At 40.7% G+C, this 22,041-nt stretch overlaps 1 protein-coding gene and 1 long non-coding RNA gene across 3 annotated transcripts in view; one reads left to right on the top strand and one right to left on the bottom strand.

Moving 5' to 3' along the window:
- LOC125464190 (thrombospondin type-1 domain-containing protein 7A-like) overlaps positions 1-22,041 on the bottom strand; it is a 561,444-nt gene that overhangs the window by 369,458 nt on the left and 169,945 nt on the right. Inside the window, exons 4-5 of the mRNA XM_059654908.1 lie at positions 13,653-13,862; positions 6,369-6,941 (exon numbers count right to left, since the gene is read on the bottom strand). Of these exons, the coding sequence (XP_059510891.1) occupies positions 6,369-6,528 (160 nt within the window). The 5' untranslated portion in view covers positions 6,529-6,941; positions 13,653-13,862. The remainder of the gene's footprint in view (positions 1-6,368; positions 6,942-13,652; positions 13,863-22,041) is intronic.
- The window catches only part of LOC125464234 (uncharacterized), a 124,052-nt gene continuing 108,710 nt past the window's right edge, over positions 6,700-22,041 (top strand). For both annotated transcript variants that reach the window (XR_007249990.2, XR_009447254.1), the window contains exon 1: positions 6,700-7,110. This is a non-coding gene — a long non-coding RNA (uncharacterized LOC125464234). The remainder of the gene's footprint in view (positions 7,111-22,041) is intronic.

The following is a 22,041-nucleotide window of genomic DNA, read 5'->3' as shown; positions in this document are numbered from 1 at the left end:
AGTGAGATCCAAGAAGGGACAATTAATAATGCCAGACAAGTGAATGAGATCAAAAAATACTTCTGTGATTAAAATCATGGAATATTTTGAGAAAAAAAAACAGATGGAGCATCTAATCTGTTCAGGAATGCTCACAAAGCAAAGGATGGAGTCAAGTTTTCTTCATCAACATTGACATCTCTCGCCATAATGAGTACTGTAAGTTACAGAAACATAAAACATCATTTTTGAGGGAAAATAACATTCTTCATCTGTAATCTGTGCCTTATGCAAATTGCTGAAATCTCCTTGTATGTAGATTCTACCAGTGAACCAGAAGTACGAAGTGACAGGATATTTGCTTTATTTTCTTTTCAACATTCAAATGAAAATACAAAATAAAATCCATAAAATTCTTTTGTGGTAAGTATGTTGTTTATTGCGCATTCTGCCTGGTTGCAAAAGCATTCTATCCAAGCAAAAATGGAACTATTCTCAGTCAAGCAGTTCATCAATTCCGTAGCATATAATACTTCATTCAGCACATTATACTTTTCTATGATAAGGAAGGGACAGTGTGTGTCAGGTCAATCAGTATATATTGGCTGATTGAAGTCATTGTTATCAGGTATGAAATAAAATAAAATTATTGTTCCAACTCCATGGCATTTTTATTGATTTGAATTTAGTGAAAGCAACATTCTTTTCCTTGATTTTCTAGCCTCTGTAGGCTAAATAGTTTCATATGTCAACCAAAATAAACAGAAATGTTCAGAAAATAGTTCATGGCCAACTTTTGACCTATGCAACTGCAATCTCCACCCTGACAGACAAATATTATCTAAAGCAACAAACCAAACAGGGCCACAACAGATTATTTTGGAAACTCTAAAACTTGACCAAATGAGGACCATGCTTGAAGTATGGATAGTTTGTATGGAGAAAGATCAGATGCTGGCAAATCTGAAGCAGCTGGTGGTGATGGGGGAAACCAAAGAGCTGTAACAACCAGAATTAAAACCTTTTTGGACCGAGAGAGAACAAATCACAACAGAGGATGGCATATTATTACGGAGAGCAACAGCAGTTGTCCCGAGCTAAGGTCACCGTCAGATACTGGTTAAACTCAACCAGCGTCATCCAGGGGCTTCCAAACTGAGGGTGTTGGTGAGAAGTTATTTCTAACAGCCAGGATTGGATGCAGACATAGCCATACTGGAGGGGCAGTGCCTGAAATGCCAACAAGAACAAAAATTACCACAAGCAGCTCCTCCACATTCATGGGAGTGGCTGGGTAAACTCCAGGCTCAGTTATAGGTCAAACATGCAGGTTTTTTCATGTTCTTAGTCATTGTGGATGCCCACTCAAAGTAGTTGGATGTGCATGGAGTTTGTTTGTCAAACATGGGGATGCCAATAGAAAAGCTGTACACATTTTCTGCAAGACTTCCAGATGTGTTAGTCACAGATAATGGATCATCATTTACCAGCAGAGAATTCGAGTATTTCCTAAAGTTGAATGGCATTTGATATATAAGGACAGCTCAATAACATCCACCATGCAATGGTCAGAAAAAGCAGTCCAAACTTCAAAGGCAGGCTTAAAGAGACAGCCTATAGCTTCACCAGATACCAAACTGTCCTAGTTCCTATTTGATTATCATGCAACTGCATGGATAGCTCCAGAAAGCTGTTAATGGGCATAACACTCCATGCCAGGTTAAATCTGATCTCCCTGTATCTGAGGAAGGGTTGTGTGGGGGTCAGTGAGAAGATTAAATGGCATCAGGAATGTTAATGCCGAACACAAGACTCCACTAAGTCAGAATGACAGTTTACTTCAGGAAACAAAGTTTGGTGTAGGAACCACAGGAATGGCCCTGTACGAGTAACAGACATGGATGACACGAGGTCAGTTCCAGTGACATACAACATTTGGATAGGTGCCACAGTTCTGAACAAACACCTGGACCGTATGAAAGCTGCAAACTCACAAACAGTGCGATTGCAAAATGTACCCAAATCCTACATAGCCCTTCCAACTGTTTCAAAACATCAAGCATTGAAAATACCTCCGAATCTGACTTGGCTGCAGTGGATGTTGCTGCCTCAATGCCTTTGCTGCCTGAAGAAAAGGATGAATTTCTTCCAAGATGCTCCAAGTGCAAGAGGTGAGCTGCTGTGCTTTACATGCTGCCCGTATCAGAGGCAGAGTCAAAAGCACCTGACCCTGAACTAAATGCCCCAGGAAGAGCTACAAAAAAAAAACGGTCTATGCCCTCATAGGTCAGCCAGGTGGACTTCACGGAATATGAGTTCCCTGATTGGACCATGTTAGCAGCCCCAATCAGGGAGCCCTAGTTGACAGATATAAACAGGACTGTCAGACAAGCTGTTTACTGTAAGACCTGGCTCTGAGGGAGTTGGATACTGTCAAGGACTCTGCATGTGTAAATAAAGGGTGACTTGCTGATGGGACACCGACCTCTATGGAGTTTTTTGAAACAGCATGTGACTGAGGCCGCAAGAAAGTTGTTGGGAAGTTCTAGAGAAGCCATCTTTAGAATATGGGAATTGCAGCTTGTTTATGGTGTGTCATTGATTCTAATCTGAATATGAGGGTTTAGTCTGTGGCAAAGTTCAGAAGTTTTTTTTTGTTCTTAATCCATTCATGGTATCTCTGGCTAGGCTGGTATTTATTATCCTATCCCTAACTGTCCTTGATAAGGCAGCAAGCTATTTTCTTAAATTCTACAGTACTTGTTGTGTAAATGCACCCAGTGTGTTTTTAGTCAGGCAATCCAAAGATTTTGACTCAGGAGCAGTCAAAGAACATGTCATATTTCTAAATCAGGATGGCGTGTGGCTTGGAGGGGAGTTTGTAGGTCGTGGTCCTCCTATGTATCTGCTATTGTTTTTCTAGGTGGTTGAGGTCGCAGGTTTAGAAGGTACTGCCAAAGATCTGTTCGGTATTCACTTGAGTTCAGCAACACCCATCACTGACTTCATAACACCAGTGATGCATTATGTATCTTTACAATATTTGAATGGTAATGTATCCCACTCAGAGGAATCCAGTGCGCGCACTGGGTACAGCGACTTCTCCTACGATGCCCTATGCACTCCTTCATCATTACAATAGGTAAAAGCAATCTAGAGAGAAAAAGTCCAATTATAAATTATATAAATAATAACCGTGTAACTTTGTCACTATTCCAGACAAAATCCACTGTCATGATATCTATACTTTAGTTAACCAATCAGGAGGTCATATCTTCTGAGCTATACACACTTCTTACCTCAGTCTGGATTTTCTTTCTCTGACTTTTACAGACCCATACTGACCCCACACTGACAGGGAAAAACAAAACTCTTCAGCCATTCTCTAAAATTTATTTTGGAGATTGTCCTTCTAAGCTGCCAAGTTATTGGCTTGAATGAAGTTACATGCTTTTAGTGTGGAATCTATTGGTACATTTTAAGTTTGTTAACAATAAATAACATATACTCAGCAGCAATGCACACGAGATCCACTAATGCAAAGCCAGTATCAATACACAGAAAATTCTGGAAATAGTGAGGTTACGGAGTGTCATTAAATAAAAGCTAATGGTATAGCCCTTGAGACTCTTCTTAGAATTGTGTAAGTGTCAGAGGTTCAAAACCACTTTCTGCCATTTCTCCACAGTTGCCTCCTGAGCAGCCAATTTCAGGCTTTCATGTTTCATAACTAGATTTGAGACATTGGTAGAATTTTGTATAATGATTATTGCATCTGGAGACACAATTAAAACTGTTCTAACTCACATTTTCAAGTTAATAAAATCTATATCTTTGAAAGTTAACCTATCGTCAATTGAGCCTGTAGGAGTATTATATATTAAATCCATGACACATAGTTTCATTTTTATCATACATGAGATATGGGTATTGCTAGCTAGGCCAGAATTTATTACCCAGGGTGAATTGGTGGTGATCTACCTAACTGAATCATTGCCGTTGTTGTTGTCAGAAGAGATTCCACGATTTTGATCCAGTTAGAGTGAAAGATTGGCAAATCGATGGTGTATGGTGTGGAAAGGAACTTTCAGGTGTTGGTGTACCGATGCAATTGCTGAATGTTCAAGATATTGAACTATTTGTATATGGCTATACGCAAATATCATACACAGCACTATTTGAAAGTATAGCTCAGATGAGAGGGCACATCCTATTATAAGAACTTGCTGAAAAATGGGTGGTTGTGAATGATATTGAGGAAAAAAAAGTTGTTTTGATTCTTAACCTCTGTTGTATAATTTTGGTAATACCACCTCTTCAATTTTTAATTCATCTCCATTCCTATCCCAAATCTCAGGCATTTCGTAATCTGGATGCCACTAGTAAAGGAACATTTCTCGAATCCAGCATCACTAGGATGAAACAAGTAGAATAGATGCAGATGAGATATTTCCTTCATTGGTTTGGTGCACCGCTCTCAATTCCACCACAACTTGGTTTGGGGAGAAAACAAGTTGTGACATGTTTTAATTAGGTACCACATTGAACACCATACCACCCACTCATATAATTTTCCCTTTGATACTACAGTCACACAGAATTCAATGCTGTTTTATTCATAATTTGTGACTTTTTGGCCAACAGGTACACATCATGATACTTCCGGTTGAATAAGGAAGGTAGAAGTCTCACAGCAATTTTGAAAAAAGTAGCAGGGATTAATATACAGGGATTAATAGAGTCTGAAATTCCAATTTAGATTGGAGCCATCCCAGTTTTCACTGGCTGAATTCAAGCTTGAAAATCAAAGCCTCACCTTTAACATCCACTGAGTCTGAATTTAGCTTCCAGCAGTGAGACCCAGCTTCAGAAGACTGACTCAAGATATTTGGGAAAGTAGCAATGCTATGACCACCTACTGAGTTAAAGCACAGTGATTTGTATCAAGTTAGAGAGATATGTCATTTGAAAAAAAAGTTTGTTTTTAGCACATAACTGTGTGGGATTTTGTTCTGGCTCGATGACAGTAACAGATAAAAGACAGCATCAGACTCTTGAACTCTTGGTAAACTGGAGTCTGTTTTCAACTTCAGAATATCAGTCTCATTATAGACTGATCAGTCTGCACTGTGTGTCAGTTTAAATTTTTTATTCACTGTATTTGGAATTATTGATAGTTAATGGTTGTCATATAAATGATGAATGCACATATATTTGAGATACTTTGTCTGTATCCAATAAGGGTGGAAATTACGAAAATGTAGATGTGGCCGTCTTTTCCACCCTCCTGTCACAGATTTCACTGACTCGGAAGGGAATTGCGCTTGAAAGGAGAACTGCCGAGAGGTAAGGCCCCCACAAGCACTGGCCACGAACTGGCGTATGTGAGATTGATGAATTTGCCTTTAGGGGTAAAGGAATTGCACGACAGACACTGGTCTTAACCTGGCGCCCCTATGTGTAGTTGACAGACCTCCGTGCTGTTCCCGGATAGGTTGACCACTGAGAAGCGGTCTGCCAATGTTAAATGAGCTGAACTGCATGTTCGACCCAGCGCCAAGATCGAGCACTGTCAGGCTATCGACTAACCACTATTCCACGTGAGATAACATCTCCCCATAAGCTCTGCCAGTGCTTACGCCATTTTGCCAGAATTTCCGCCAAAGTTACAGCACGAAGGGATTGGGCGAATTTACTCCTTTGTCTTCAGTGCGTCCGGAGTTTGGTTAGAGATTGAGTTCCTCAATGACATTCTCTAACCACCATCCCATTCATACTTTAGTGAACTCATACTGGGCCAAGGTGAGAGATGTTTAATGACATTGTCACAAATCTAAATTAACACAGCGTTATTCGCTTGATGTAATGATCCCCAACTCGGGCCGGTTAACTCAACACATTCTCTTGAGCACACGCTTTAAATCATTCATTCTCTACGTGGCCTACAAGAGAGATACTTTCACTGATCAAGTGGATCCTAGAATAAGCTCCAAGAATAAATCCCACAAGTGATCGCCGCCACCTCTGTTCCGCGCTCCGAGTAATTTTGCTGGATCTCAGTTGGGCTGCAGTCGCTGGCTGCACGGTCACAGAATGGGATCTTCCCACGCTGTGGGGATAATCCCAAACCATCCTGCCTTCCTGCTCCCACTATCGGCTCGGCGATAGTGCTGGAAATGAGCGTCCGACAGGACAGAAACAAACTTATCTAGAAACAACCCTACTCCACATACATAGCCTCGTCCCATAATAAAAGACCTAGGAACTTTAAAAAAAATGCTATGCTGGGGTCCGGCGGGGGAATGTGGAAAGCACACTTACTGCGCTTCCAATATTCAAAACAGTATCTAGTTGAAAATAATTGAGAGCCTTGATTATTTTGGCCCTACCTGGTTTCCACACATATACAGATTGAAACTCCTCTTCGTCTTCTGCCTTCACATTCCGGATCCCAAACACCAGGGTTAACATCACACCAACCCACTGTGCTGAAATAGCACAGTTCCTTGAACATCTGAGTGAAGCGGTGATTTTCCTCCTCAGTCCCATTGCTCCAGAATCACCAGGCTGTTTCAGCGTGACTCCAGCTCGGAAGACAAAGGATATTATAACCCTTGCCTTATTATTAAAGCTTTTTTTTGCTTTTCTCGTTATATCCTATTCCTCTTGCCGTGAATCCGTCACGTACGATGCAGGAAGTCCTTCTCCAGATATCTTGATTGGACGAACGTGGAGAAGGTGTCAGGCATCAGAGAGAAAAGAAATAAACCTCTCTCTGTGTGTGCATTATTTATATAAATATATAGAATAATGAGCCGTGCTGCAACCGTTTCCTTGCTTCCCGAGTCGGTGACAAGCGGCAGGATTCACTCAGTTGAGGAGAGCAGCTGTCCACTAGGAGCTCCGGCTGATACAGCGGGTCATGCAGGGTCTTGGAGGCGGCAGCAAGTCATTCACACCAGCTGCACAGAGAGAAAGAAACAAATGCTGTAATGCCACTGCCTAGATATGCTGCATAATACTGCTGTCTGCACCCAGAACGATGTGGAAAAAAGCACACCAGCATATGCGTGTCTGCACCTGCATCTTACAGCAACCAGAAAGTCAAGTGATGAAACCACTCGGAGCTGGGTAGGTGCGAAGGGAGTGGGCGGGAGGGGAGGATCTCAGTCAACAACCCCTTGGAGGATTGTCATTTTGTGTTTTTTTTTAATTTTAAAAACTCACTGGATTCGTCCTTTTCAAATATATTAGACTGAAAGACATCGATCAAATAATTCCCGCCCACCACCGATTTAAATATTCTAGCGCCACAGCAAATTAGCAACGAGTGCTTACACATTCCCTTCTGTTTATTTACCACTTCTCACCACGAAGAGGGAATTAAGGGCTCAGAAAGCTTACCACCGTGACCCTGTTGTCACCCCCTGTTAAACAAGTGTGAATTACTTCTCGACTGTCCGAAAACGAGCATCGAAAGATTATCGTTCGGTGAAGGAGGTTCGATGTTGTTGTTGATTTTATGAACCCCAGATAGAAAGTGAGAACAAAGCGAAAGCCCTAGGTGCTTCGCAGCTTTTGAAAAGCAAAACCGCGGCTGTACATTACAGCAAAAATATGTCAGAATCGGCTGCAGCATTATGTAATTGCTTTATGTAGTGCAACATTGTGGATTATAGCACTTCCAAGATAGAGTGAATTGCATTTAGTGATGTGCTTGATATATTACTGTAACCATTTCTGATCAACAGGACTCGCTTAAGTTAAAAAGCGCTGTGCCAGCCAATTTACGTATACATATAACTGGAGTTGTGCAATTGCTATAAAGCTTTGTGTGAACTGAACTTCTGCCGTTAAAGAAATGAAGTGGATGGATTTGTGTTACACCTTACATAGTTAGTTTAATGCAGATGTATAAAGCAATTAAGGCTTAAAAAAAACTGGAAACAACACCAGACAGGGAGTATTGTGAAGAACAGGAAATAACTCGGCATTTTCCTGACTAAAAAACAATTGAAAATAATTCACACAATTCATAAACAAGGTATGACAAGGTATGTTGGCAGACTTTTGTCGTTTAACTGATGACTTAGGAAGAATAGTGCAATGAAGTTAGTGACGGGAATAACATGAAAACAAAACAAAAGCAATAAAGTTGACAATCGAAATAGGGAGGGGTTAGGATTGAGACGTGGAGGTTGGAGGAGAGGACTGATACCAGATCCAATGTATTAATATATAGGTGATTACTGTCAATATTGTCACAATTTCAGCAAGGGCTGCCTCTGATACAGGGTTGGGTTAGGTAAGTACTGACAAGATGTCGATATTTAAACGTCAAACTATGTGAAAGCCAATTCTGTATCAGCATTGAACCCAACTATCAAGTGATTGATTTTTTTTAAAAAAAGGATTAGTCCTAAGCATTTGTTTTCCAACAGTAGTATGTCCTAAAACATAATTGAATAATAAATCACATTTATGGTTTAATATGGAAGAGCTTGTTTGGAATGGTAAACCTCTGAGTTTTTGAAGAGGTAATTGATTTTGCAAGGTTGTTGTTTACATGGACTTCTGAATAATGTTTGATACAATGCCATACAACAGACATGTAAGAGAAATAATAGCTGTGGAATGAAAGCAACAATAACAATATGGATACAAAATTAGCTGAAGGATAGGCTTCAGAGAATGATAGCTAATGAATATTTTTCAGACTGAGGGAGCCTATGTAGTGTAGTTACCCATCATTTCATATTGGGACCTTTGCTTTTCCTAATATAGCTGACCTGCAAGGATATGCAGACTGCAATTTCAAAATTTGTGAATGATACAAAAAATCTGGAAGCATTGTATACTGTGAACAGGGCAGGGTAGAATTTATAAAGGACATGGATAAGTTGATGGACTGAGAGTATAAATGGGGAAGGCATTGGCCCAGTGGTATTATCAGTAGCCCATTAATCCAAAGACTCAGGTAATATTCTGGAAAGCCAGGTTCATAATCCAACCATGCCAGATAGTGGGAACTAAATTCAATTTTAAAAAAACGCATTGTTGACTGTTAGAAAAACCCGTCTAGTTCACTTATGTCCTTTAGGGAAGGAAATCCATTGTCTCCCTGGTCTGGCCTACTGGTGACTCCCGACCCACTGCAATATCTAAACTACCCTTTGGGCAATGAGGATGGGCAGTAAATGCTGGCCCAACCAGTGATGCCCATGTGCTCTGAATGAATTAAAAAGGCCGAAGTTCTTTGTAGAAAAATGTGAAGTGATATATTTAGTATGGGGAACATAAGGAGTATAAAATGAAAAATACTATTCCAAAAGATGTGTAGGACAAGAGAGACCTGGTTGTATACATGCACAAGTCTTTAAAGTTAGTCAGACAGGTCAAGAGAGCAGTTAATAAAGCATGCAGACCAATAAGCTGTTGCTAACCATGTATAAGACACTTGTTGTACCACAGCTAGCATACTGTTTACAGATTTGGGTGCCACATAATAGCAAGTATGTGAATGGATCAGAAACAGTGTAGAAGAAGTTTACTCAAATGGTTCCAGGAATGAGAAGCAACAGAATAGATTGGAGAAGTTGAGATTGTTTTCTTTGGAGAGGAGTGGACTAAGACAAGATCTGATAGCTAGTACTTTGCATCAGTGGTACCAACATAATTTAATGGGAAAGCAAAGTTGTAACACTGATATTATGGTATATAAACTGTGTGGTATTTTTCCTTTCGCCACATTTAACAGTAGCAATTATCTAGCATTTATAAGTATTCTGTTTAGAACTGTTATCATTTCACCCTCTTCTTGACCTGCAACTACTGGAAAAATGGTTCATCTAAAGAGCAAAGATAATGGGAACTGCAGATGCTGGAGAATCCAAGATAACAAAGTGTGGGGCTGGATGAACACAGCAGGCCAAGGATGTGCTCCTAAGATGCTGCTTGGCCTGCTGTGTTCATCCAGCCCCACACTTTGTTATCTTCTAAAGAGCAAAACAAGTTCTGTTATTACCGTGTTGTTGAAGGACAAAATCTCCCAAGATGCATTGCAGCGCAGTGGCAAGGCGCATTGAACCATCAATCTAATATTAATGTAATTCCTGAGATATTACCTGTACATTTTTTAGAGCAGTTCATATGAGGTATTTGCATAAATACATAAAATAATAGAAATGTGTAATAGATTCCTTGAAATCTGAGAAGGAAAGTGATTGGTTGACATGTTGAATGAAGATTAGTCCTGACTATTGGGCTATAAACAAGTCCCTGAATGAAACAAAGAAAGAAGAAGCAAACAGTGAATAAAATTCAAGGACAAGTTATACTGGCACATAGATACTGGAAGAAAAGGTATAATTGCAGGAAATACAATGATATTTTATGAATCTCTCTGTCATCAATAGTTTTTGTCAATCCCAGCAATGAGTTAATTGACAAATGCACTGAGTTGTATTGGTCTAACCCATCCTGACCAGGAAAGCTTCTGGTTGTATTTAGGCAGAGAATCTCAGTCAAAACAGTATTATTACACTAAAGTTTCAATCAATGACCTATGGTTGGGAAAGTGTACGTGTATGAAAGTCAGATGAGGACAGCATTGAGTTTAATCATTATGGATCCATTGTTGAATAGTGAACACCCTGCCTGCTTGCATTATTCATGAAGAATGGTTGCTTGAGCAGATGAGATATGTGATGCTGATAGCTGTGGAATGATGTCCTAGTATGAGTAGATAATTATTGAAATGACTAGAGAAGAAGGAAGAGCAAATTAGTGTTCTTGTCCCCTTCCTAGTTTGCAGCTTGGAAGGATATTGATTTTTGCAATACAGCAACATTAACATCTCACATTTGAAACAGCACCTCTAATTTATTGATTAACCAAAGGCACTTTACTGAATAGTAAAAAGGGGAATGAAAATATTGAACCAAGAGACAAATGTAAGAAGAAGTGATTGAATATGTGGAGAAAAGATGAATTTTCAAGGGCTTTTTAAAAGACAAGATGGAAGGACAGAGATTGAGTAGTTCTGAAAAAGAACTTCAAAGAACAAATCCCCAAAGATTGAAAGCCCAGTCATTAATGTTTAAAGAGAGGTTAGGATGCATCAAAGGCTAAAGGCAGGTGATCAAATGATACATAATGTACTAGTCTAAAGGAGGCTCCAAAGGTTAACTGGAGTAAAGTTATGATTGGGTTTGAAGATAAAGGCAGAAGATTCATGCACTGCGCAAAAGCCAATGGATGCCTATCTGCCAGACAGAAATGATGGATCATTGGTGATGGAAAGAATATCAGGTTTGGTGCTCAGCTCAGGCTAGAAAGGATGCTAATGTCATGTGTAAATTTGTTAAACATAAAGAGGAGTAAGGAGTAGCTAGAGGCAATATGAAGGGAATAGAGTTTGCAGCTGGTACCCACCAGAAATAGCAGCTTTCATTTTTCAACCATCCAGCTGAAGAATCTGTAACACATCGAAGACTTGACATTAAGCAGGTAACAGTATGCAAGTGGTTGTAGAATCAAAATAAGATGTGGAGAAATAAAGGTGGGTTTTGTCAGCTGCGTACAGAAATGATTGATGCCTGAAGCTGATATTATCAAAGGGCCATATTTCATAGAACATAGAACATAGAACATACAACATTACAGCACAGTACAGGCCCTTCAGCCGTCGATGTTGTGCTGACCTGTCATACCGATCTGAAGCCCATCTAACCTACACTATTCCATGTACGTCCATATGCTTATCCACTTCAAAGTAAAAGAGCACAGATTCTTTGGGAATGCCTGCAGTAAAATTGGAGATGAATGAGAAGGAGGTATAGCTATTAAGTTCTTGCTAAAGCGACCATTCAAAAAGACAAAAGTGGGATCTTGCAAGGCCACTTTCACAAAGTTAAAAGTAGTGAAGAGTTGTTCGAAGACGATTAATGTTGCCAAATATGCAAGCTACAATAAAGAGATTGAATTGGTTAATGATACAGAGGACAAAGTATTATGGACACCAGAAATCTGAAATGAGTTTGAAGAAATTATCAAGCTGAAATGTTAACTTCCTCTCCACAAATGTTACCAGATGTACTGAGTACTTGCAGGAATTTTTGTTCTTACAGGTAAGATTTATGTCTGTGACAAAGATGGTCACTGGGCTGTGATATGTGCTGAAGGTGGATGAGAGGAATTTGAACAGAGGGTTTCTTGTGATGTTGACACAGATCTGAGATATGATGACATACTCTCATATGTCATGGAACAAAGGAAGTTTAAAAATGTATTGAAAACTAAATAAATGGGAGGGTTGAGAGTGGACCTTTTGAATAATAGAAAGTCAGACTTAAGTGAAGGGGGTAAAAGAATCATGACCTGAAGGTTAAGTCTCCTAATCTTCTGCACAATGTATTGCGATTCCGATAAGCATATGGATTTGATATAGATTCAGCATGGATTAGATGATGGGGAGCAAGAATCTTATTTTTCAAAGATAGACATTCTGAGGGAGGATCCATAGTAGGGTGGAAGGACACAGTGTTAAGGTGAGAGGAGAAAATTTAGAAGAGACCTGAAGGGCAGCATTTTCAAGACGTGGCTCATGTATGGAAGAAGAAGGTGAGAAAGGTCAGATGAAAGAGTGAATAAGAAGCTGGGAGCGTGATGGTGAGGTATACATTGGAAGTCAAGGTTTGTTAGCTATGATTGCTGTTCAGGATGAACCAATGCTGACAGCTCCAGGATAACAACATAGACTCAAAAACTGTCAGCTCATTTTGGAAGTGTTTAACTCATTTATCGCAGCAGTACAGAATATAGGTTCAAGTACAGTGTTAATTATATGGAAGAATTCAGGGAATGTAATTGACTGGCTGTTGATATTAGGCTGTTGTCTAATCAGATCTGAAGTTTCAAATGAAGATCTTTATGTGACATTTTTACTCAAAGAGTTGGTATCTTTGGAGTTTTCTTCCACAGAGACCTGTGGAAACGCAGTCTTTGAATATATTTAAAGAAGAGGTTGATATCTTTCTGATTACAAACTGCGTACAGAGTTATGTGGATAGTGCAGGTAAAACGAGTTGAACCATTCAATCAACTATGATTGTGATAAAGCTCGGAGCAGTCTTCATGAACTAAATAGTTCCTTCTATTCTGGTCTTTTTCCAAGGGTGGGGGAGATCAAAACTAGGGGGCACGTTTTTAAGGTGAGAGGAGAAAGTTTGAAAGAGACCTGTGGGGCGATTTCTTCATACAAAACATGGTTCATATATGAAATGAACTGCCAGAGGAAGTGGTGGATGCAGGTACAGTAACAACATTTAAAAGATATTTGGACAGATACATGAATAGTAAAGGTTGAGAGGGATGTGGGCCAATGCAGGCAAGTGGGACTAGTTTGAATAAGGAAGATTCAGAGGTATATGGGCCAAATGCGGGCAAGTGGCACTAGTTTAGAATAGGAAAGGTTTAGAGGGATATGGGCCAAATGCAGACAAGTGGGACTAGTTTAGTTTGTGAAACTTGGCATGGACAAGTTGGACTGAAGGGTCTGTTTCCATGCTGTTTGATGACTCTGTGACTGAACAGACCAATTCTTGGCCCGGAGATCTTTGAGAAAATGGGCAGGATGTTCCATGCGATAGTGTGGTCTGAAATGTAGGATTCACCTCCTTTCTTATCTCATCTGCTACCAGTCTGTCTCATCATGTCATTGTAACTCCAAGGCAGCTTGGTGGGCAAATTGTCGCTGTTCAGAACAATTTGTAACCATCCCCTGTCAGTCATTAATGTCAATGGTGCAGTGCTTCAAGAGTGCCTGAAATGTTTTCTTTATCCCGCTCTGGCAATGAAAGCTGCTCATGTTTGTCCTAGGATACCTGCAAAAGAGAGTAGAAAGAGGATTCATTCACATACAAAGTAGAGAAGAAATCTTAGAATGGCTGGACAAACATGAATGAGGAGTCAAAATGACCTCACAAGACTGCCGAGATCCCCATGTGTAGGGCCATAAAAGAAAAAGAGATTACAGGGACCAATGTGAGAGATTTAGGGATGGAGATATTAAGTGACAATGAGGGAGGTACCAAATTCAAAGCAAGTTCAAAATTCAAGGGTCAAGTTAAGATGGAAGAAAGTCACAGTACTTGTAGGGCAATGAAGGAGCAGAAGATAAATCACCTACAGTACATGGAATCACTTCATGCATAGCTCTGAATGCCAAACTATCTGTAACCTATTGAAATGAGTAACAATCAGATGGAGTACTGCGGCTAGAGACAACAAATACAATTTAGGAAGAAATGCAATATACTCCGTGAATTTTCAGTTTACATATAGAGTGATCCTGAGATTAATTACACAAGTAAAATGGATCACAAATTTACTGCAAGTTACCAAAGCATATTATTCCTTAAGATTATTAACTGATTGAGAATTGCTTTACAGGGGTGAATGTAGTAAACAACAGCAACACAAAAGAAGAGAAATTAATTTTCTCTTGAGCACATGTTTGAAAAAAAAGTGCTCAATAGATCTGTTAAAAAATGGAACCCTGGCAGAACATCTCAGGTTCATTGAGCTATCTCTACTTTCACACGCATGAAAAGTCTACATCACTCACTGACACCTTCACCACGCGTGAGTTATGAGGCTGTCACACTTATGAGAGAGCCACCATATTCAACAATCTGTGGTGAGTTACCTTCAGTTTGTTTAGAAAACGACATCAGTACATTTATATCATAGGGCAACTGAAGGAGCCAAAGTGCAACATTTTAACTGTCAAGACTGCAGTAGTTCTAATGAATAATGATATATTAGTGCCAACATTTTAGGTAAACAGTTAAAAGATTAGTATTTGCGAGGGTGAAAGCCATACCCTGAATCTGTTCTTTAAATGTTCAATACATCTTAGAGATTTCCAAATCCTACAAGGGATGGTAAATTGCTTTTAGTTTTATTTACATTGGAACACAAGAGACATTTGTACTCCTTCAGAAATGATAGGACCAAATGGGATATTCACTAAAGAGCAACTCATTTTTATTGCTGCACTGAAAGATCAGGGAATTACACAGATCAAGCCTGGAATATTTCTGTTTTCTATTCTATGCTACAATAGATTATTTCAGCTGGGCTGCATAGGGGTGCCACAGTTGGCTGTGTGACCCTGGACCATGGAAGGAAGCATTTCATAACTTATCTCTTATGAATGCTGTTTAAAGATTGAGAGAGGGCAGCTAGTGGTAGGCTTGGGTGTATCAGCCTCAACATTGAATAGTCCAGTTAGATTACCTGTTAAATAAATCAGTAATGGGAACCTGCTTGGCATACCATGGTTTGATTTCATCGATGGAACTAAACTTTAACAAATGGTGACTGCAATTTCAGCTCACCGCTGGTCTGATATCAAGCCTTTGCGACCCAAGTGACCCAAAATTGGCATTAAGGATACAAGCAACTGTTAATAATCATATAAGGTCATCGGATGTTAAATCCATCCTATACATCTATGGAGTGTCTTTCTCTTAACCACAGGTCCGTTGCTTTGAAAATGTAGCATACCTTCTTGAGAAGTATGAGAGAATAACGTAGTACAAAAACAAAATAAATGTGGTTTATACTTTAGTAGGAACGTTCTTTATCATTAACACAAACTTGTACACTTAAGACATATTTCCATGTAGCTTTAAACTAAAGGTATATTTGTCAACAGGAGTAAAAGTTGGCCGAGTTGCTATTTGCAGCAATATTTGTGTTACATTGTAACTAGAACATTACTTCTCCTTTGTGTTAGATCAAAATTTATCAAGCAGAACAGATTATCATTTTTATTATTTCCGAATGTATTGAATTAACCCTGAACAGAAAGGTTTGTCTGATCAAATATTTTCTTCCACTGGGTAGAATAAAATGTCAGTGAATTTATTGTAATGGTGTGTTTAAATATCTAGCACATATTTGCGTTCATACTTACTGTTAGAGTTTGCACCAGGATGCTTATACTTTCATTTGCATGAAATAGCTTTTCATTGGCTGTATCCTAGTGAAAACTGGAAAGATGATGTCATTGCAGTGCCTATATCAAGTAGCTATTTATATAAGTAGGTGTCAATAGGTTAAATAATAAATTGCAGAGGTGACAATCAAAAATATATATACACAGTAAATACATATTCAGTTCCAGTTACATTCTTCGTATTTTAAATACAGTTTCATACAAAGATTTTAGTTTTGCAAGTCTTGTTAGATGAAAGCTGTTGCCATAGTTGTTGTGTTCAACAACATTTTATGTAATGTGTCTCACTAAGCTGGGGAGAACAAACAGATTAAATTTCTTGTCTTGAATAAAGTTGTTCATTTAAGGTTGAGTTATAGAAGTGGTTGCCCAGGCCAAAATAGGAGAAAAAGAAGCAGCAAAAGTTCCTGTTCCTAATCATTGTTCCATGAGACAGCAAGTCTGCCTGTGTGGACAGGGATGACTGAGCATACGTGTATTATCACAATAGTTATTTAACGTGCAAGTGTGGATGTATTTGGGTATTAAATAATTACCTTGGTGCTGCTCTGGCCAAAGACCAAAGTGGCTGTGGTTGGGGTCATATTTAAAGCAGGAGTCGAAGGTGCCTCAGCCACCTCCACCCATCAGGCTTCAGCTTAGTTGGGGTTGGTCCACCATCAGGATGATTCCAGTGGTTCTGTAGGCACGCCCCAATTTGGTACCTAATGGACCTACTTAGCTACACACCAGGCAGTTCAGTTTCCTCCCTGTCAATCAAGTGATTCAAGTGAGTTTAAGCTTGTATTTTGGCAACTGCTACAGGACTACTTACAATTGTGATATTGTTTCAGACTCAGAGATAATCAAAGTAATCAAGTTCAAGCCCCACCTGCTCCAGGGCTTTGTAATAACATCTCTGAACAGATTGATTATAAAATCTCTGCCCTATGGGTCCTTAAACAAAACCTTAGCCATATGCTAACAATACAAGTATACATTCACAATTTAGTCTTCTGCATTATGCCTCCACGAATGGTATCAAAACTATTTTAGCAGAACAGTGAAAGGGTCACCATTCACAATCAAATTAATTACAATTTATTAGTGAATTAAGATTCTACATGAAAGGATTACAATGTAATTGCAAAAAGGATAACTGTTAATTGTTCCCTGAAGGGCTCCCTCTAATGTCGACACATCAATCTACAGTGCACAAATGTCAGAAACTGTGGGCGGAACCTTACAGGGGACTGAACAGCGTGAGTTATGATGGGATCACATGAGAAGAGTGACAAGGCCGATCTCAATGTCACCAATGCATCTGGTATTTAACTGCTATATGTTGAGGCAAGATCTGACTGGGTAGCAGCAAGTTACCTATGAAGTGGGCTATTGCTTGTTAACTTATTAATCATAGATCTCACGTTATTTATGTTCACTTTCCTATCTAACCAAACCCACCAAATAATTTAATGTCAAGAGTTCTCGATGTGGATATCTGAGTCGGTATCTACCACCTTCAGCTCGCCACTGGCTGTAAAGAGTCTCCATGCTGTTCAGGACGAAATTGCATGTCAAGGCACGGTCCATAGGCTATAGCCCTTTTCCATGGAAATTGGCAGATGACAATTCTCATACAAGCTCTCAGATCCGCTTACAAGATGCTTAAAAAGCACAAAGCTGCATTGCAGAGTGCACCAATAACTAGCATTGAAAAGCTGCTGCAAGGGCACTTTGTGCACAGCAACAGGCACTGGGGTGACAGATTGAACTAGGCTGAAGCTCAAGGCCGTCCATTCACTCTCTTATCACAGCTCATTTACGTCTACTTGCATGCTCGAAGCATTTGATCCCTCACCTTGCCTTGCCATGGTGCATCATTCCTTTGGTAAGTTGACAGCTCAGACAGAGTTGATAGGTTATCAATACTGGCACACTGATAGGCTGTTTTGTGTAGACACACAGACAGGCTGCTTGCCATGCTTGTCTGAAGGAATTAGTCCAGGTCAAGGGACATTTTGCTGTACAGCATACTGAGACATCAACCTAATACATATGGAATGTGCCAGCTGTTTATATTGCAAACACACTTTTAATTTTGTCAACAGAATGTCCATGTCAGAAACTGGGTGAGGGCTTGTCCTCAGTCCAGCCCAGGAATGGCCACTGCCCATTCACAAGTTTCCAGTACTGTCAGTCACAAGCACAATCTGTGCACAGCCCAGGGGTTTGGCAATGGTCAGTCATCCATTTGGGTCAGTTATGGTCAAGGATATGTCAGATTACAGTCCAGGGAGTGGGTAACAGATCATCCTGTAGGGCCAGTACATGCATTTAGGGGAGTTGCCTATCATCAATCAGGGAGTTGCAAAGACAGCAGTCGAGCGTCTGGTCAGTTATATCCATGAGTTGCTTATCAAAGTTGGTCAGAGGACTGGGATGAGTAATAGGTTTGTGCGATGATCAGTGAGAGGATACAAGGCAGTATACAGGGGTGGTTTACTGGCAAAAGGAGTGGAGCTTTTGGCTTGGTGGAAATGTGAGACAACAAGAGAGGGATATTGGCAATGACCATCACCAGGGCACATGTAGGGAAGTCTAGAAGGCCAGAACTGGCATCAGTATGGTATATAAGAGCAGGCCTTGGGAGTCATGGTGGATATTTGGAGTTCAGTGTGGTAGATTTCCACAGTGGGAGAGAGCTGGAAATGCGCTATCAAGGTAGTGCAAGCTAAAAGGGTTCACAGAGACTCTGGGAAGTACCTTGTGACCAGGCAAAATCTGGTGGTGATGGTATTCATCATCATCTGCATTCCCTGTTGTTGGTTATCTTTCACTAGATGTCTTTCACTGCAAGTAGATGATGGCTGGGACATTGCCCAGGGTGGGAGAGTTAGTGCCAGCTTGATGGTCAAAAGGGTAGGACCAACTTATAATAGATGCTAAGACGTTGATGGGACAAATATGTGAATCATGCATTTGCAAACTGCACCTACATTTAATATCTGATAATTTCATCACCAAATTGCATTGCCTTTGGAATGAATGGGATGAGGGTTTAAATGCTAGTTTATAGCAAGCTAGACAATGGAGCTCCTGAATATGCAGCTCCACTGCTTGAATCAGTCATGGCATGGTGAGGAGGCAGTAGTGATGGTGCTGGTATGCATCGTAGCAATACAGTCTAGACGCAGTGTGCTATATCATCCTGATGGCCTGAATTCTGCACATTTTGAAGAGGCAACAAGATGATCCACTAGATGCTGAGGAGCTGGAGACCAGGAGGTGGATGAGGACAGTGAGGAAGAGGAAGCTCTCCTTATTAATGGCAGAGTTCAGCTGCATTGGATATTACAAACCAGACAGGACCTGACTATCACACGGCTCCTGTAGATGAAAGCTGGCTGCAGCAGGCCATCATGGACTATAAAATAGTCATTGGTTATTACTCCAGTATTTGGTTTACATCGTGGGACGATCTATTAACTCTACATCTTATTTGTGTTTGCTTTTTCTGACAATACATAAAAGCTCATGTTTGGAATTGTCTGATTGCAATAATAGGCTGCAGATCTCCAACGGGCATTGCATAATAAGAGCGTTGACTTTGAGACAGTTTTTAGACAAGCTGCAGCTAAGGATGGGTTAACTGTGTAGGTTGGTGGTTAAACAATGACTAGCATGAGAGAATGGCATTGCAAGTGTGAGGGGATGTCAGCCACGCTGGCTATTTGTGATGACCGGTGAGCTTTGCGGCTGATGTGTCTGATTTGCCAGTTAGGGCAACGCTCAACTGGCAGTGCTTTTCCTAGTGGCCTGAGTTTGTTGACTTGCTCATGGAGCTGGCTTGCTCTTGTTCGGAAGATGGGTGACATCATCAGTGGAGCCTCCGATGAAGCGATATTATTCCACTCCGCTTGGAATTTATGCTGTCTGGTCCGTTATGGTGAGTACTGTCATTTTCAGTTTGATCTGTATGGGTTTATATATGGGGTCCAATTCTATATGTTTGTCAATTGAAGTGTGGGTGGAGAACCATGCATCTAGGAATTCCCGTGCATACCTATATTTGGCCTGGGCTACTATGGTTACTTTGTCCCAGTTAAATTGATGGCCTTCATTGTCTGAGTTTGTCGTGCCGTTTTGCTGCTAGCTGATGTTCGCATATTCTGATGGCTAGTTTCCTTCCTGCCTGTCCGATGTAATGTTTGTGGCAGTCGTTGCATGGTACTTTGTCTACCGTGTTGGTTCTGCATGTTGTGGGAATGGGGTCTTTAATCTTTGTAAGTGTTTGTCATAGAATGGCTGCAGGCTTGTGGGTCACCATGATTCCTAGTGGTCTTAGGAGTCTTGTTGTCAGTTCCGATACGGTCCTCATGTAGGGAAGTGTGGCAAGTGTGTTAGGTCATACTGTGTCCTCCTGTTGGTGTCTGTTGTGTAGGCATCTGTAGATGCAGTTTCGGGAATATATGTTTCAGGCAAAGATCTTCTGTAAGCGCTCTTCTTCTTCCTGGTGTAATTCTGGAGTGTTGCAGTGCGTTCTGGTCTGTTTAAATAGTGACCTAATACAGTTTTGTTTTTGGACGTCGGGGTAGTTGCTGTGGAAGTTGAGGATTTGATCTGTAGGGGTTGCTTTTCTGTACACTAAGGTTTGGAACTCCCAGTTTGTCAGTCATTCTACCTTAACATCCAGAAATGGAAGTTGGTTATTGGTTTCTTCTTCCCTTGTGAATTTAATTCCTGATCATTCCTGCAAACATACCAGGAATCAAAACTTCATCTTCAGGAAACCTATGGTATGTTCCACTGTGGCCCGAGTAGTGCTGGATATATGTTCTGTGTCAGTCTGAGAGTTTTATAACAATGTCATGTTCAGAATGGGTAGTCCTTGGCTTTCTCAGCAGCCATCCCTGTATGGCCCGAATACCTTGGAAAGGAACAGGAACCTCAATTCTCTTGTATGTCAGAGTCACTGAGATCCGCAGCATTTACTATATCCAAGTGGTCCCTATCTCTGGCACCCCCATTCCCTGGGTCACCCAGTACAATGAACTTCATCCTGAAACTTGAATTGCTTGCATTTCCTAGGACCTTATGGACTAGCCCCTGATAATCCTTCAGACTATTATTGAGCAGATACCTGGGCCTGACTATGGCCTATTCCCTTAGAATGACTTGGCAGAAACAACTCTGACTGATGTCTCTACAGCACTCCAACTGATCAATCAGCAATTCCTGAACTGTGAACGCCCTACCTTGGATGTGGTCCAATTGCCGGACTACAAGGATACGGATCTCCACGGATAAGGATCAAATGTCTGAATGACCAGGCCAATCTGTTCACTGACTGAGGTAGTACACCCTGATTGTTTGTAGTCGCCTTCCATGATGCCAAGGTCTGCGCCCCTTTGACTTTTACATCTGGCCATTTGCTTTTAACACGTTAAGTATGTTTACTACACTATATCCACCCCCTCAACTGCTCACTGTGACATGCTGCAAACAATGCATGTCATTGAGGTTTGCAGCTTGGAACTGAGCACCAAAGGCAGTTTGTGCTAAGAAGGCCATGAGACCCACACAGAGGCTGGTAGCCTATTAGCTAGTGCTGAAGTGTGCACTAGGAAAGCAATGTTAAATTGACAGAGGCTAGCAGCCTCCAAGTAAGCGATAAAGTGAATGAGACTTAAGAAAGAGATAACAAGGTGTAGAGCTGGATGAACACAACAGGTCAGGCAGCATCAGAGGAGCAGGAAGGCTGACTTTTCGGGTCTGAACCCTTCTTCAGAAATGGCGGAGGGGAAGGGGACACTGAAATAAATTGTGGGGGGGGGGAGGGAGGCGATGATGGGAGGTGGATAAAGGAGCAGATAGGACCAGAGGGTTGCAGTGGGAGAGAGATCCACTGAGGTCTTTCCAGAGGGTAACTTCTTCAAGGTAGGCATTCTTAGAAGAGGCTCCGCCGTGGGGTTATAACTCATTCAGAGATAGTGGGAACTGCTGATGCTGAAGAATCTGAGAACTTGCGTGAGATGTCGGTGTCCCGGCCCAGAGTG

The sequence above is a fragment of the Stegostoma tigrinum genome, chromosome 2 (assembly GCF_030684315.1).
Source record: "Stegostoma tigrinum isolate sSteTig4 chromosome 2, sSteTig4.hap1, whole genome shotgun sequence".
In the NCBI taxonomy this organism is placed as follows: Eukaryota; Metazoa; Chordata; class Chondrichthyes; order Orectolobiformes; family Stegostomatidae; genus Stegostoma; species Stegostoma tigrinum.
The sequence above is the reverse complement of the archived record's forward strand: the minus strand, read 5'-3'. Positions and strand labels throughout refer to the sequence as shown.